The sequence below is a fragment of the Copidosoma floridanum genome, unplaced genomic scaffold (genome assembly GCF_036245765.1).
Source record: "Copidosoma floridanum isolate Cflo_tuat_1 unplaced genomic scaffold, Cflo_Japanese_pri ptg000030l, whole genome shotgun sequence".
Taxonomy (NCBI): Eukaryota; Metazoa; Arthropoda; class Insecta; order Hymenoptera; family Encyrtidae; genus Copidosoma; species Copidosoma floridanum.
Window position 1 is genome coordinate 10,879,193 of NW_028321907.1, and position 16,367 is coordinate 10,895,559.

At 33.2% G+C, this 16,367-nt stretch overlaps 2 protein-coding genes across 3 annotated transcripts; both read right to left on the reverse strand.

Moving 5' to 3' along the window:
* Nucleotides 1–4,695: 4,695 nt before the first annotated feature.
* On the reverse strand, nt 4,696–13,769 carry AP-2alpha (adaptor protein complex 2, subunit alpha). Of its 2 annotated transcripts, XM_014349296.2 has the most exons (14): nt 13,034–13,769; nt 11,269–11,357; nt 10,289–10,500; nt 10,018–10,211; nt 9,689–9,920; nt 9,494–9,602; nt 8,779–9,422; nt 8,561–8,692; nt 8,294–8,491; nt 7,894–8,225; nt 7,551–7,819; nt 7,328–7,472; nt 7,037–7,244; nt 4,697–6,967 (listed from the first exon to the last, which is right to left on the reverse strand). In XM_014349296.2, exons 2-14 carry the CDS (start codon nt 11,330–11,332, stop codon nt 6,890–6,892), a joined length of 2,817 nt encoding a protein of 938 aa, XP_014204782.1. In that variant the 5' UTR covers nt 11,333–11,357; nt 13,034–13,769; the 3' UTR covers nt 4,697–6,889. The 2 variants fall into 2 exon arrangements, with proteins under 2 accessions (XP_089452270.1, XP_014204782.1); XM_089596144.1 differs by lacking the exon at nt 13,034–13,769 and having other exon boundaries at nt 4,696–6,967; nt 11,269–11,340.
* Nucleotides 13,770–13,988: 219 nt separating this feature from the next.
* On the reverse strand, nt 13,989–15,223 carry LOC106636845 (uncharacterized). The gene is made up of 3 exons (XM_014349378.2): nt 14,990–15,223; nt 14,738–14,849; nt 13,989–14,668 (listed from the first exon to the last, which is right to left on the reverse strand). The coding sequence occupies exons 1-3, from the start codon at nt 15,111–15,113 to the stop codon at nt 14,413–14,415; spliced, it is 492 nt and encodes a 163-aa protein (XP_014204864.1). The 5' UTR covers nt 15,114–15,223; the 3' UTR covers nt 13,989–14,412.
* Nucleotides 15,224–16,367: the final 1,144 nt, after the last annotated feature.

Sequence of the window (16,367 nt, forward strand, 5' to 3'; positions counted from 1 at the left end):
CATAGGATATAAACACTGGTATACCAAATATACAAAATGATGTGCAGAAGCGAGGAATAATCATCATCAACAACAATGGGGCTCGTAGAAAAGGCGAATTATCAAAAAGCCGATTGGCCAATGTATATATTATCATAATGGTCCTTTTTATTGAAACGATCAATCATGAATGTACTTACACGTACGAACGAGAATGTCCATTGCACCAGCTATGAGGGGATTAAAAAAAAAATTACCTCTGTTGTGTACGCATTATTATCGCTTTGAGAGGATTATCATCAAAGCTGCGTAACTGTGGATATTGCCATTACACTGTTTTTGTTCATATTGTTATTTTACTATTTTGAATTTCTCAATTTTTTTTTTTTTTTATCAAGTGTTTACGTCCATATACGCTGGTTAATCCAAACATTGAACCCTTGTACAGATCTTCTAAGTATCTAAGTATAGATATAATAATTAAAATAATGTATGTTTCATTGGTATGTTGATCTTTATGTCTCTTGTCGATGTGATTTGTATATGTTCGTGTCGAGCCGGATTTGTGTACATATTTATAAGTATTGATTGTTTTAAAACTCTCATACACGTGTATCTATATTATTTTAATGCTAAAATATACATACACCCTTGTAATCCAAAGATCGTCATTTTTTTTCTACATGCACTATGTATACGTGTATCCGAGAAAACCGGGAATTTATAGAGATTTTTTTTTCTTTACGATATATATGTAGAAATCGGGGAAACTCCGGGGATTAATTTTTAGATCCTTGAACACTTTTGGGTGCACTCAAATACGAATAAACGAGAAGCAAGCACAGGTATAAAAGGCATAGCTTTGTTGTATATTTATAATAGGGTTTATGTATTCGTCTAAAAAAAATAGTTTTACTTTTTTTTTTTATTATTATTTATAAGTTAAAATAAAATTATTTGAACAAAATATCTGGGAAATCTTTACATTACATCTCCAAAAATCCGAGAAAAGTCCGGAAACGCTAAATTGCCAGATTTGTAGAAAGCCTAGATGTAAAAAACGTAGTAGGTGTACTACAAGAGCTTGCTGTCACCTAAATCGTTACATTTCGAGCACGGGTGGGCGCACGATCGAACGAACTGCGTATCGTCTCAAATCTGAAAAAGTTAGGATGCGTAACACGAGATTGAAAATTATACACCCGATGTACGTGAGCAAGTCTAAAAAAATCTACAAAGATTTGGAAAAAAAAATTGGCTTGACTGGAGTTACCCAATTCTTTGAGGGTAAAAAAATTAACTTCTTTACCCTCATTATGTTGAGTGTTTTCTTTTAATAAAAAAAAAGTGCCGTCTATCTAAAATAATTTTTTGATAAAATTATATGAGAAATGTGCAATTGAAAAAGAAATTATTCAATTAAATGAAATATTATTTCCAATCAAACTTATAAATTTTGTTATTTAAAAGAAAATATTTAATAAAATAAGGTAGAAAGAATTTTCGGTACATTTTGGTATATTTTTCTCACTCATCGTACAATTTTCAAAACAATAAATGATCAGTTCTAAAGGCAAACAACAAAATTGTTGATAGATCTGTTCGTGTACACGATGCGTACATAAATAATAATATATAAATGTAGCACTGTTCGTTGCGTCACAGCCTCTTCGATGAGATAATTTGGTTTAAAACCAAAAGTTTGATACACATTTCCAAATATCTCGACAAAATTAGTGGCAAAGTTGCAATTCGTTCACCCAAACACTTGTTTCAAATAAATTTTGTACATTTGTCCGATGTATAGTACGAAATTATAAACGAGCTCTGAGTTATGCTATACATACCGTCATTATTATCATCACTTCAACAGAAAAAGTACTGGTATACTTGAATATGAAATGTACTTTATGTAACGTCAAAGGCGGTCACTGCATTCACCGTCAGATTGAAACTGCGCTGCGACCCACCAAATATTCATTTGAAATTCGACGTTGCAGCTTTTGATAGTATAATGTACTACATAATATATACTTAGTCAGCGTCTCTGTACGGTGGCATCATATACTATATATAAATGATGGACGTTTGTGCGGGACTACCAAGTTTCATTTAGCTAAATGCGCGCATGTTTACGATGTTTGCGAGAGATTATCTGTGCACGAGTTGAATAGTTTTTTTTTTTTTTTTTTTTCTCATTATTCTACCAAAAAATATTAAAACTTCATCACCCATTTAAAAAGATCCCGTATGCTATGAGGATTTTTTAGATTGAAATAATATATGAAAAAGCTAGCTCAAATTTGAATCATACGATCACGTAGTGCTTATTGTAAAATGCTCTTTGTTCATTAAAACAAAGAGCTTTTTTTATTTTATAACAATTTACACAGTAATGAAGAAATTTGTTTAAAAAATGTCTCTCTTTGCTGCTTTTAATTTTATTTAACTTTTTCAAAGGTAGTTACGTTCTTTAGTAAATTTTATATTTATGAAAGAAATTCCAAATGATACGCTGAACACCCGATTGTTTTATGAAAAAAAAAAAAAATTTCTTAAACAGTAATCTTTTTTTTTTTTTTTTTTTTTTTTAATATTGACTATACTAATATAATAAACACTGACTATACTAATATAACAACAAAAATATTTTTTTTTTTTAAATTGAAACTAAATAAGTAGAAGTTAACTAATAAATACTGCAGCAGTTTGATAAACAATTTTTTTTAAATAAAAAGTCCTTGTGATACGTGTCGTTGTTAATGTAAAACATTAGCTAGCTTTTTTATCAATTTAAGAATGTTTTAAGTACGTATTAAGAGTGCTACGTTGTCATTTTTTTATGTTAGGTCACTACAGCATTTTTTTTTTGTTTATAAAATAAGTAAGAAATTTAATGATGTATATAAATTTATTCAGCATCCATACAATAGTTTTGAATGTGAATAACTTCAAATAAATTAAAAACCTATTACGTTTACACACTGGTAGTAAATCCCATTGTCATTCAAAATCCACATTTGTTTAATTGTTACGTAATTATTACGGTCCGTTAATATAATATATGGTTTCGATAAAAAGTGTAAACGTTCAATTTCCATGAAGAACTGTAGGATATTTGATAACTACACGTTTAAATTCACAATTACAAAAAAAAGCTTTTTTAAAAATAAGTGTGAAGTATCACATGGAATTAAATTTAAAACAAAATGATAAGGTCAGAACATATTATCGTGTTGTTGTTTTGATAATTAAGATTAAAGTTTAACGTTACCTATACTACTATTACAGTCAACCGATCATTTCGAAGTAATGTATCATTCCGATTCGTATGGCTATAAATAAATAAATAAATAAATATAGACTCAATACCTGTACACTATTTCCGTAACATTATAAACTTGATAAAATATTTACCGTATTGTACATTAGAGGAATAGAGAGAGAAGGAATAAAGAACGTATATGAATATTGTATAGCGGCGAGTCATGTATTTATAGTCGAACATAACTTTTTATTTTACTTACTACTCTCTGCGCCAAGTGTATTGTTATTATCGATGTTTATGTCGATGTCATTGTTTAATCAACCGAGTGAATAAGTTTAAAATACTGTGTAACGTGACATGATAATATATGTATATAAAAAAACCCGAGCGGATGTGTGGATTTCCATTTTCAGCGTTATTTATTTATTTTACCCTACTTGCAACAATAGTTTTTTTTTTTCAATACTAACATTTTTTTTTTATGTAACGTATAGGATTAAAACTAACAGTACGGATATTTACTTTTTTAAAACGTAAGGAAAGAAATAATTCACAATTTGTTTGAAATATAATTTAAATGAGCTGTTGAATGATGTTGGAAATCAATGGTGTCAAATAGTGTAAATAGTTAATATTAAAATCATTAATACAAATTTCAGCAGTGTAATAATTAATGAAATGAAAAAATACTTAATTTTACAAGTACATAAATATGAGCTCTAAAATAAAATACATATTTTTACCTTATACGCTACACTTTTAACTCATTTTATTTAAGGATTAAGAAAATTGATGAATCAAAGGTAAGTTGATATTCTTGGAGAAGAAAATAAACATTGGCGGATGCCAATTGGACGAAAAAAAAACAACGATTTTTCATGATATGATTATATTGTTTTTCTTTTTTTAATAACATAAATCAATAGCGATCTTACAAACGGATACATGCATACTTATCAATAAATCATACAAAAAACAGCAATCGATGGTAAAAAAAAAAAAAAAAAAAATACAGGAAGAAGGAGGGGCCATCGCTAGTCAGACGTGAGATGATTTTCGTTACTTAAAAATATATACTTTATGTCTACCCCCACCAACGCTACTTCTTCTTAACATGATTGACAATTTTTGTCATATTCCTCTTTTCTTTGAAAAAAAAAAAAAAACGGGAATGAAATTAATTTTTTTTTTTTTAATAAAATAATTGTTTGACTAAAAATGGACTTTGTAAAATTAAATACTATATATATATATATATATATATATATATATCTCTCTCTTTGAATGCACTATAAATACGTTAAAAATTTTTTTGTTTTGTTTAATAATAATAATAATAATTTACAAGTAGTTAAAAAAAAATGGTGAAAATTTAATTACATTTAAAATTTAGTATAGACATTGTATTTATTATTTAACAATTATATACAATATAAGCTTAATATACGATTTTATTCATAATTTTATTTCTTGTATCATACTAATGTATAATATATTAATAATGTTATTATTAATATTTAATGATAAATATCCCAATCACAAAAATATGTAACGAATAAAAATATCGGATGACGCACAACAACGACAGAAGTTATTCGCGCGAAAAACTATATACTTTTTGTAAAAATAATTCTAAACTGATATGTTGCTACACTTATAATCTATAATTTTAAAAAAACATAATAAAAATTACGTAAAATATCGATGATTAATTTTGATGTCAAATAAAGCATGTATTTGAAATCAACAAAAAGCGCTTACGTCTGACTCGAACGACGTAAAACGAGTCTTACGTTTTTTAAAAATTATTATTGTTCGTTGCTTTGCTTCAGATCGTCGTCACTGAAACAAGTCTAGCGGCGAAAAAATTTGTTTCAAATTGCTGTTTAAACTAAAATTTCATTCAATGGCATGTAAAGTGACGAAAACGACACCATAGATAGTAAACATATAATCGAAGAAAATTTTATGTTCATGTTTCTACATGAGGAAGCTGTATCAACGTTATCTACTTTAATTCAGAATAAATTCTGCAACGCATGAGTTTTCATTAATTTTTTTTTGTTCAACAATATTCATTTTCATGTATATATACTTTTTATACATATATTTTCTTATATATCTAATATTTATATGTTAGCATACATCGTTCATGTATACGCGTTTGTTTATATATTTATATGTCGGTTATACATACCTTAATTACAGCGCTCCATCCGCGCGTTTCAACCTCTTAATTCATTTATTTATTGTTTTACTTTGTACAGGCATTCTGTCTTTTTCGCACATTAACTTTCATTTATTGGTTTTTTTTTTTTTTTTTTTTTTGCAAAGATTCTTTTTTTTTGTTATTTGTCGAATAATTTATAACTTCATTTTTTCTCTCGCTATTATCGATTCTGTGCCCCGAAAAATCATACATATGTTTTTTGTTTTTCGGTGTACTCTATACCGTATACATTGAGTCCTTCAATATTTACCAAGCAACATTCGCACTTGTCTTTTTATCTTTGACTACGTTTGTATACTTATTATTGAGATTCATTTGACAAGATCAAAGTTGTTGTGAGATTGAGAAAAAAAAAAAAAAAAAATCTAGGGAATCGAAAATCGTGAGTGTCATATTGTTGTTACGCAATATCTCTGTGTTGAATAAAATTAGAGGGAAAAAACTAACGGGAGTCACCGATGGAGAAAACAATAATTGAGGAAATAGAGTATTGGCTAGACAGCAACTTACTAGGGGTATAAGACTGTAACGTTAAGGATTTAAGAAAAATATACATCTCAAAATCGACGTCACGAGACCAGCATTAATCGACCACGTTATCATCGTGTATTCAAACATACAGAGGGGATATTAAATAGCCATCGAAAAAGAAATTAAAAAAAAATATCATAAAATTAACAACGAACAAGCGCATATTTACATCTCAAACAAAACATAATTCTACAGTTTTTTGCATACTATTTTGCACATCGCTCACTCGGTTTCCTACACCTTAGTGTTTCGTATCTCATTTCTCTCGTAGTTTTTAAATATGGAAGTAAAAAAAATCGCACTTGCCAATTTGATTTCAATGACGTAACAATCCAATACAGCGTATACCTTTCATAATTTACGGCTTTTAATTAATAAAGTCTTACTATAATTTGTTCCTTAGTGATGAATCGCAAATAAAGTAGGTAAAAAAAATGAGGTAAGGCGTATTAAATAAATTAACTACTAACTGACCTCATTGGCGCTACGTCTTGCGTGCTTATAATCGGACCTAATACTGTCCACTGTCTGAGGAAGGTCGACCATACTTGCTCGTCATATTGCAAGCTAATCTCATCTTCGACACGAAGCGCTGTCTTCTTAAACTTTTTCCTACGCGGTAACAAATTTTTTTTTTTCCTTTAAAATATAATTAAATAACCTACGTACATGAGAAGGCTCTCCCTTTTTTTACGTAGTGCAACGTGGGCTGAAAGCTTGAGGGACAATATGTAATATCTTCGATTAATAAGAACCTCTCTCAGATATATACTTATAAACGCTCTGCTTTAGCTAATTAAACTTCGGCAAAGTATGCGAAGGTTGTTTTGCATTATGTAAAAAATAAGTTTGAGCTGACAGATGGCGTCTTGCTTGGTTGATTAAAATTGGTCCACCAGTAGGTCACAGACCTCTACCGAGATAGATTCCTTACTTGATCTAACTGTAAGCCGGTACATCTAAATGAAGAAAAAACGTTTAATTTCTGTTTATATTATTGACGATGTATTTGAATTACATTTATCTACCTGAGCTTGCTTGTTGGGTTCCAGGCGTAACAGACAACCGATTTGTTGTGCCCTCATGTGTACAATGCCAGCGCAAACAAAGTTATCTGGGTTAGGATCGATGCCGTCTAACAATTGCATGCCAAAGCCTTGTAATTTTGTGCGAACCTGCGCCAAGTCCATGGGTGTCGTCGCTTTAAATATTTTCTGTGATCGTTGCTGGTTGATTCTAAAATAAAGAAGTAATAATAAACATTCTTGTAACGTTTGAATGATTTTCAGCTTAACGTTTTGAATTTTTATGATACTCACCCTCCTAGATTTTTCCACCTAGCGAAGAATGACTCACCATTCATTTCCGTAGGTTCAAAGAACTTATTTATCGTTAAAGGTAACTTCATCGTTATTTTTTGTGGTAAATTATTATAGAGGAAAGAAATTATCACACTAGGAGCATCTGAAAAAGAAAATTTACCAAGATTTTAACAAAAACGTTTACTTGCAAGGGATGAAAAAAAAATCATGCAATAATTACCAGTGAAGTCATCAATACATTCCGCATTGATCAATTGTTGAATTTGAGCACCAGCCTCTAACACCGAATCCACAGGCTTGACTTGTACGGCTAATTTTATTTGATTTTCGTCCGACCACGACAACTGCGGTTGGAAATTGTGAAGGGCTTGTTGCGTCTTGTTTCCATAGAACAGCCCAATACGGCCGAGATTTTGCCTGAATTCCGACTTCACTCCGATTTGGATAAGATCATTTTCGAAGAGTACTCCATTGTTTTTGCAAACGAACCTGTAAATAAAAAAATCATTGTAGGAAATAAAATTTATGATGAGCTGTAAAAATCAAGCATCAAATTAACCGACTTTTTAGCATTGTAGGTAGCCTGAGTCCCGTTGGTTGCCGCCTTGTTCGGTTGGTTGTAATAATCTCCCAAAACGTCAAACAGCACACCCGAGTTGCTCGATGGTTGAGATGATGGTGGGGTCGAGAGACCCAGTAAGTCTGCAGACGTATTGTTGACAGAAATAGATGCAACAGACACTGTCGTCTCGCCGTGATGATTGGTGTTGGGTGCTGGACTCTTGCTTTCTCGAATTTCGTTCTCGGGCACGCGACCTGGTTTCTTTTTTTTCAATACCGCCAGAATCGAAGACTCTCGTTCCGGGAAAGCTGGCATTTCTTCAAGGACAGTTGCCTGCAATGCAAAAAGTCGTATATAACAAACTGCGTCAAGGATTGAAACCTATTTGAGAAGAAACCCACGAGAACGTCAGAGGATGCAATGATGCTCAGTTGTAGATACTCGGAGGCTCGCTGTTGAAGTTCGGCGTCGGCACTGCGTAAATTGCTGTCTTGCTTAAACACATCCTGAATTTGACCTTTGATCTCGGGGAATAGGTTGACGAATTTAATATAAGTCGACAAGAGTAATGCTCGAGTCATGGGAGAACACAAGTGATACTGCAAAAAGAATCGTGATGGAAAAAAAATTAATAAAGTTATTACAATTGATATCCTTTTCTATCTTACTTTGGAATGTAATAGTTGGAACTGCACCGAAGGCGATGAACGTTGATCACCGGCAATCAAGTTACCGAATTCTCCGAGAATATAGCCGCCAACTTTTACCATATTTTCGTGACAAGCCGGAGCTTGTAATGCCTAATGAACGGAAATATTATTTCAAGTTTTTGGTTAAAAAAAAAAAAAAATCACAAGTCGATTAGATTATAGAACAATTTAGATACCTCAAAGACCGTCTTTGCCGCGTAACCTTGTACGTCATCTCTATTAATAACGATCTGAATGACACGATACCAGACCTCCTCGGACACATAATCACCAGCTATCCTGATGAGATTCAGAATAACGTCGACGTACCAAGTGTAATCCGTGGCATATTTCTCAGCTAATATAGCGACTTTGAGCACCATCTCTTCCCTGATCGAGTAATCTGCAGTCTCGAGGTAATTCAGCATCTCCTGAACAATCTCTTCGGCGTTGCTCTTGTCACACATGGCGTACAGAAGATCGACTGCTTGCTGCCTCACTGATACATCCTTCTCCATTTTCATCGATAGAATAACGACCTCTTGGTGCTTTTTGACAGCCTCGTGGGAGAACTCGGATGTGGCTAGATGGCACATTGACTCGAGTGCTAAATAACGTAAGTTCGTTTCGCGATTCGAGAGGAATTGGCCAAGTTGGTTGCAAGCACGTACAAGCAAGTTTGGCTCGCTGTCGTTGTGGATGATCAAGCTGATAGCTTCGAAAAGAACGGCATTTTTAGCGTTGGAATGCTGGACTTTCTTTGACTTTGGTGGCTCCTGAGTTTTGTTCAGTATCGTCTCGAGACATTCATTTAGTCTTCCTCGTACGCCGGGATCTTCGGCTACATGAAAAATGACATTCAAATTATTCTGAAGTTACAATGGTATTTTTTAACAAAAGTATTTAAAGTACCTGGAGGAGTATAGTTTTGCAAGAGTCTTAACAATTTAACAGACAGCCAGGGTGCAGGGACAAAGTAATATGTGTAATCTTGAAGATCTGTATAACTTGATGTAACGATCTAAATGATAAAATAATATGCCAAGCTATTAATGCATGTTAAGATAAAAAGTATCTAAAAAAAAAAAAAAATCAGATAATTCTTACCCTACTCAGACGGGAAACAGCAAGACTCACGCACCCCTTGTATTCATCGGGATTTCTTTTTACAAGAGCATCAATTAGAGATGCTGCCGCGGTAACAACTCCCAAGTGCTGATCATTTAGTAAATGAATAATACGGGAAGTCCATTCGCCGTCTGTTATTACTTCTGGTGCGGTTCGCAAAAGTCGTAAAAGGCACAGGGCGGCACTTTGTTTTACGACGTCCATGGTATCTCTATAATAGAATAATTTTAATCAATGCATAAATTAAAGATAATTTAAAGAAAATGTTGAGTTCTTTATTTAATTCTAAATAAAAATGTATTTTTTACCCTGATACAAGAAGTTTTGGGATCTCCTTTCCAAAGGCCTCGGCCATATCTTTGCTTCCAATATTTGCAATGCATTGTAAAGCTAAATTAACATGAATTGGATTACGAGAACTAAGGTCATTTTTTATACTCTGGATGATTAACTTAATTAAATCACTATTTGTATTAACTAAGACTGATATGAAAAGATATCCCTGAAATAGAAAAATGTTTGTCTTGAAAATATTCTAGCTCTGTATTAAAGGATAAATCTAATCAAAAAAATATGTACAATCTGTTTCTCTGAATACTTGTTGGATGAAAGCAGATTCACCGCCTCCATATGTCCGAAATCAATGTCATGGCCAAGCAAAAAGATAAATAGCAGCTTGCATACGTATTTTTTCTTTTGATAGCCATCAAGGGTTTTATCTCCTTTGAATTTACTCCTGATGTTTGCTAGCTCTTTATTTATCCTTTTTATCTCTGCCTCTTTGCTTTTACCTGAAATGTAAGTAAATTTAAAAATGATATCCAGTGTAATCAAAATTCAAATAATCGTTGGTAATTAAATAAACATTAAAAATACGTTAAATACATTTGCTATGATTAAAATAGGTGGTGATATAAATCAAAACCCCCGAATGCTGAGAGATACATCAACACTTCAATGTGTATTTAGTTAATGATTTCAACACCGTGTGGCAATATGCCACTTGGCCTATCGTCCAATCAATTACATATGTTACCATAATCATAAAAAAAATTATTATTATTATATGAAATTGCAGATTACAAAGATCTTAAATATTTAAAGCAAAATAATAAAAAGGTTTCACTAATTTGGTGTTACATTACATTATGTTGGAGTTGAAAAACGTCCGTTTTATCAGAAAGATAGGCTTATATCAAAACTCCGCCCCCAATCCCTATGCTTTGCAAATGGAGACTCATCTCATAACATTTTGCCTTGAATGGCAAGTCTCAGCAATACATTTTTATTATTTTCACGCTTGCTCGGCCAACAAGAATATAACATATAGAATACAAAAATGTAGTAAATTTATCAACTAATAATTATTTAGTAATAATTTTATTACAAAATATCTATAATCTAATTTAAAATCTATGTATTTGTGTCTTTTATTTACAGTAAATTTAGTTGTTTTAAATAATTGCATAGCATGTATTTACCGTGAAAATAAAAGTCCATCAACATGATAAGCATTTGCTGTGGAAAAACTTATATTATAAACAAAACTATGTACTTACAATTCCTTATGTCTGAAATGAACACAGCAAGACCACGCATGCCATCTCCTCTAACAGCAGGCATCTTTATTTCTTTTCAACTTGACTACCTAAGAAAAGATTTTTTCTTAAGTCACAATGCTGACAATGTAATAAACCATTTTTTTGTACCAATTTAAAATAATAATAATAATATAGCAACATAATACAAAGAATAAGTGGCAAGGGATTAGAATTTAATTGATGAAATAGGAGTTAATAATAGAATACAGGCATAGACATCGTATGTCCATAAATACAATAAAAATATTCATTCAATTCAGCAAAACACGAAATCTTGTTCTCTTTCCTTCATTTCATTCTCAACACTGATTTTTTTCTCATCCTTAATTAGTTTTAACATCTAGTACTCCAACAACAGTTATTGCCTCAAATAACTTGTATGTGCATTAGTTTGGATAAAACTTTTTTCTTTCAAGAGAATAGAAAAAAAAATTTAATCACATCAGTTGCGATCACCCAGTATATTCACACTACAAAAAAAAAAAAAAAAAAAAAAATAACATAAACAAAATTAAGTATTAAAACGCATCAGAGTATCACTTGGCAATAAATCAATACACTAACAGCCAGAGAGGAGGTGAATGTGATAAAAAAAATCTCTGCTTACACGCAGAAACCTCTCTGGCTCTCTTTGCATGGAATGAATGATAAAAATCAATTAGTAAACTCGAGTACAATACAAAGTGTCTTTAAATTCCTCGTTCTCTTTAACAGACGCCTTATCACCATTTCTCCACATCACCACTCAATTCTCTGAAAGTCTGCACAGCCTGATATTCATTTGCTGAGCATTTGCTTCATTTTTTTTCAACCAGCCCCGAAAAAAAAACACATAAGTACGCGTCACCAATAAAAAAAAAAAAAAGAAAAGAAAAGAAAAAAAAACCAAAGCAAGTGTCGTATCCGAGCACGTTACTATACCTACTGTCAGAATCGCACGCAGAGTAAAATAAATTAAGTGATGCGAGACTGTGAGTTTCAATTAAAGCCAACTCCAACAAGCCTCTGGCTGACGTCTTTTTGACAGATAGCAGCAGAAGTAGGTACGAAGTAAAGCCCAGGATGAGGCACAGCAAAGAGTAGTCCCGTGTCAAGCGGGTCATCGACTGCGGTGAGGGGGTGCTGGGGGGGGCCACGAAAGAGTATAGCTAGAGCGGCCGCTCGTCGATACCGAGGAAAGAAAGAGACAGCCTGACACTAGTGTGCCACTGCTAGGGTTCAGGCAGAACACACAGGCTGTCTACTTAGTACCTTAGTACCTTAGTAGTAGGTATATGAGTGCAAGCAAGGAGAGCTTGAGAGGGTGAGAGAGGACGTGCTTGTAAGAAAAGCTGAGCAAGGGTGATGCTACTGATGCTCCGCACCCCGCACACGCTTACTGACGTGTATATGATGCACATATATGTAAAATGTACCGGTTGACTTATCTCTTTCTCTCTCGTTTTATAAGTCCCCAAGTCCCCATACTCTACTTCCCATCTCGCTTGTGCTAATGTGCTCCTGCTCCATAGGGCGTCCAAAGGCACACACACACACACACACACACACATGGGTGCACATATTGCAATAATCGACCGACTGAACTCCTCGAGAAAGACGTGAAAAGCGAACACGTAGGAACAAACGTTATCCTTAATATTTAACCCAAACAGAACAAGTCGTCATCTGTTAAACGATGTGAGGGCGGAAAAAAAGGGGTGGTTATTCCAGGCTATGTACTTACACACTACGAATAACTAGTGACGAGAAGACGTCTTCAAGGAGATTCCAACTCCTAGTACAGCTACAGGACCAGACCACGACCAGGAAGTTTATCTGGGAGTGCACACTAACACATACACACTGATCCTCTTTGACAGGGCCTAGCTGCAGGATTGGTTCGGGCGCACACGCCCACACTTTCGGAGTCCTCGACTTGTTCGGGTATAGCCCGCAATGCAGCGAAACCCTTTTATGCGAACGAAAGCCAATATGGTTTTTTTGCTGATCTACTGTTTGGATGGCGATTCACTGTGCTTATGTGTAACTACATTAACTACAAGAATTCCGCGCACTTATCGCCATTTGCACAACCGCCGACCGGACGGGGACCACGCACGCACTAACTATCTTGTCTGCTCTCTATATAATATCTATACAACAGGCTAGTGTACTATATATAGTATACACTTGCTTCAACGGTGATGCCTGATTTACTATCTCTGCTGTTAATTAAAAATCTCTATTCACGACGTAAGTGTAAGTCAGTAAATATCGCTAGCTCTGTCTAGTGATAACGACGACGACGACGACGACGACTTGACTGAACTGGACGGCCAACACATCCAAGTTACAGTTGACTTGAAGTTCAGACCCTGATAAATATAGTACCACTAGCACGTTCTTCTCTTTTGACTCCGATTATTATGCACTATATAATGTAGGTATTATATACTTTTGCGTTAAGATGGTGAATTTTGGAGTCTGCGGTATGCGATATAAGGAGAAGAAACGACAGAAGAGGAATCATTCTCCGACATCAGCGCTAGCTCCACTTGTATATTTTTATGTATCGTGGTGAAAATTTGAAGTTGTGAGAGGTGCCCTTACACCCTGTATGGTATGGGTCCTGTCCTGCGTACGCAATAATGTAAGAGTAATGCATTACCAAAATAAAACAATTTATTTTATTATGTATTAGGTACACCTTTATAATAAAAGCAAGTTTTATACAAATGGAGAAAATTATTTTTTAGCAATACAAAAATCAAAAAGCATGACGTATCGACAACGCTGAAAACTAGTGCGATATTTGCACAGTGTGATCGCGAAACGTTCAAACGATGTTGTAATTTTATGTTGAAAGTTGTTTTTTGTTTACTAGTTAAATAATTATAATTCAAATTTAAATAAGTATTAATCGCTCTAGTTTATTCTGCAAAGCTTAAAAAGTGACCTACAACTATTGAATCAAAGATCCATTGTAGCAACTCAATACCTGCCTAATTTTTGATAATTACTATCAACATTTTTTACAAACAACATCAGATGATCAATGATTAAATGTAAATTTATACATAAACACAAGAACCTTAAAAATTACAAAAACCTATCTATACCCATTTACAGTTCATTTCTCTTTAACTTTTCCACTAATCTCTCGTGCAGTACTTCCATCCTAGTGTGTAAAGCAGGTTGCCCCCATTTGGTTTTTTTAGTCATCTTTTTATTGATCTCTATCCTTTTCTTCTGATATTTCTTTATAGCTTCTTCTCGTTCTTTCATAGCTTTGATTTTATCTTCTTTTTCTAGTCGCCTCTGCTCTGCTTTATATTTCCACTGTTCATTCCAAGAGTAACCTTGCTTTTGATTCGATAAACTGTAAATTGACATACATTCAATTGCCTATTCTCAATGTACTATCACTTAAATATTAGACAATCATTACCCTTTTTTTGACTCTTGATCAGGATTAGATTGTGCACATCCTTTTTCACTTTTAGTTGATTTATAAAAACTTCGTTTGATGGCAGTGTTCCGTTTTTCTTCATATTGTTTTACTGGGGTGGAATAAATAATTGATTAATAAGTGTGAATGACATTGCACCGTATATATATACCATAGTAAAAAGTTTGAAATTGTAGAGAAAATTATTTTAATGTTTAGAACCTTAAGTAAATAACCTTCAACATTGTCTACCTTTGTATTTGAGGCTGTATTTTTGCTCCCGATATTTTTTCTTGTTAAATGGTTTTTTAACTTTGTCACCGCTCTTGTCTCCAACTTTCTTCACTCTCATGTCGTTTAAAGGATTAGTTTTCATCTTGTTTTTATGTTTAAATACACTGACACATGTGCGTTACTGGAGAAAAAAAAATATCAACAAGCAGAAGCAGACAACCGCTGGGTATGTTCGAACCCCGAACTTCGGGGTTAAGCTATAAGTATATAGTGCACAAAAGCACGCACGAGTGTGAGGGTGCCTGTACATGGGAAGTTCCCATTGGGAACCTGCAGTCTGGCATGTCAACAAACTGAACAAACTCCGAAATATCGGGTGGCAAGTGGCATGGGAGTGAATTAGTAAAAACAGCAAAAAATTTATCGAAGCTTGTTGACATGCGAAACCCACCGACTATTGTAAACTTGCCGCAAATAACACAAAAAATTTTAACTTTTTATTTTTTATCTAGGAAATTAGTTGCGGCTGGTTTATATTGTTTATAATTGATAAAGTGGTTCTACTGTTAACAGCATTAATTATTTGGATCAGCGCCATCTAGCGGTCTTTATTTTTTAGCCAAAAGTGGCCCCTAAAATTCTGAATCCGAGCAATCAGGATTAGAGCCATTTAGTCAATTATAAACCAGCCGCAACTCATGATGAAGCTATAAAATGAAAAAATAACGATACGTGTGTTTTTGGCGGCAAGTTAACAATCTATTTTCTACCAAAAAATCGACCTCCTATGTATTTATACTTTTGAAGATATATTTTCGAGCAAAAGATAATTGTTAACTTGCCGCCAAAAACACATATATCGTTATTTTTTTATTTTATAGCTTCATCATGAGTTGCGGCTGGTTTATAAGTAATTAAATGGCTCTAGGGCTAAGCTGCCTAAAGCTCTCCTTCAGAATTTCAGAAGCAATTTTTGGCCAAAAAAATCACTACCGCTAGATGGCGCTGATCCAAAATAATTATTACTTCTTATATTAGAGCCGTTTAATCAATTATAAACCAGCCGCAAATAATCTTATAAATAGACGATAAATAGTTGACATTTTTTATGCTACTTGCGGCAAGTTTACAATTTATCTTTTACCTGTAAATCGACCCTGAAAAGTATAAATATTCCACTTATCTTTTACGGCTTATAAAATCTACCATATTTACAAAATTACAATACTTTAGACCTTTTACCATTAACTCACGGAAGCACAGCCCTTTAACTTTCTAGTTTAAATAAACAGTTAACTTATATAATATGTACATACCAAGAGTTGTGTTACAGAAATCTTGAACAACGTTTAAATAGATACGTAAAATAATAAGTCCAAAAGAGACAACTAAATAA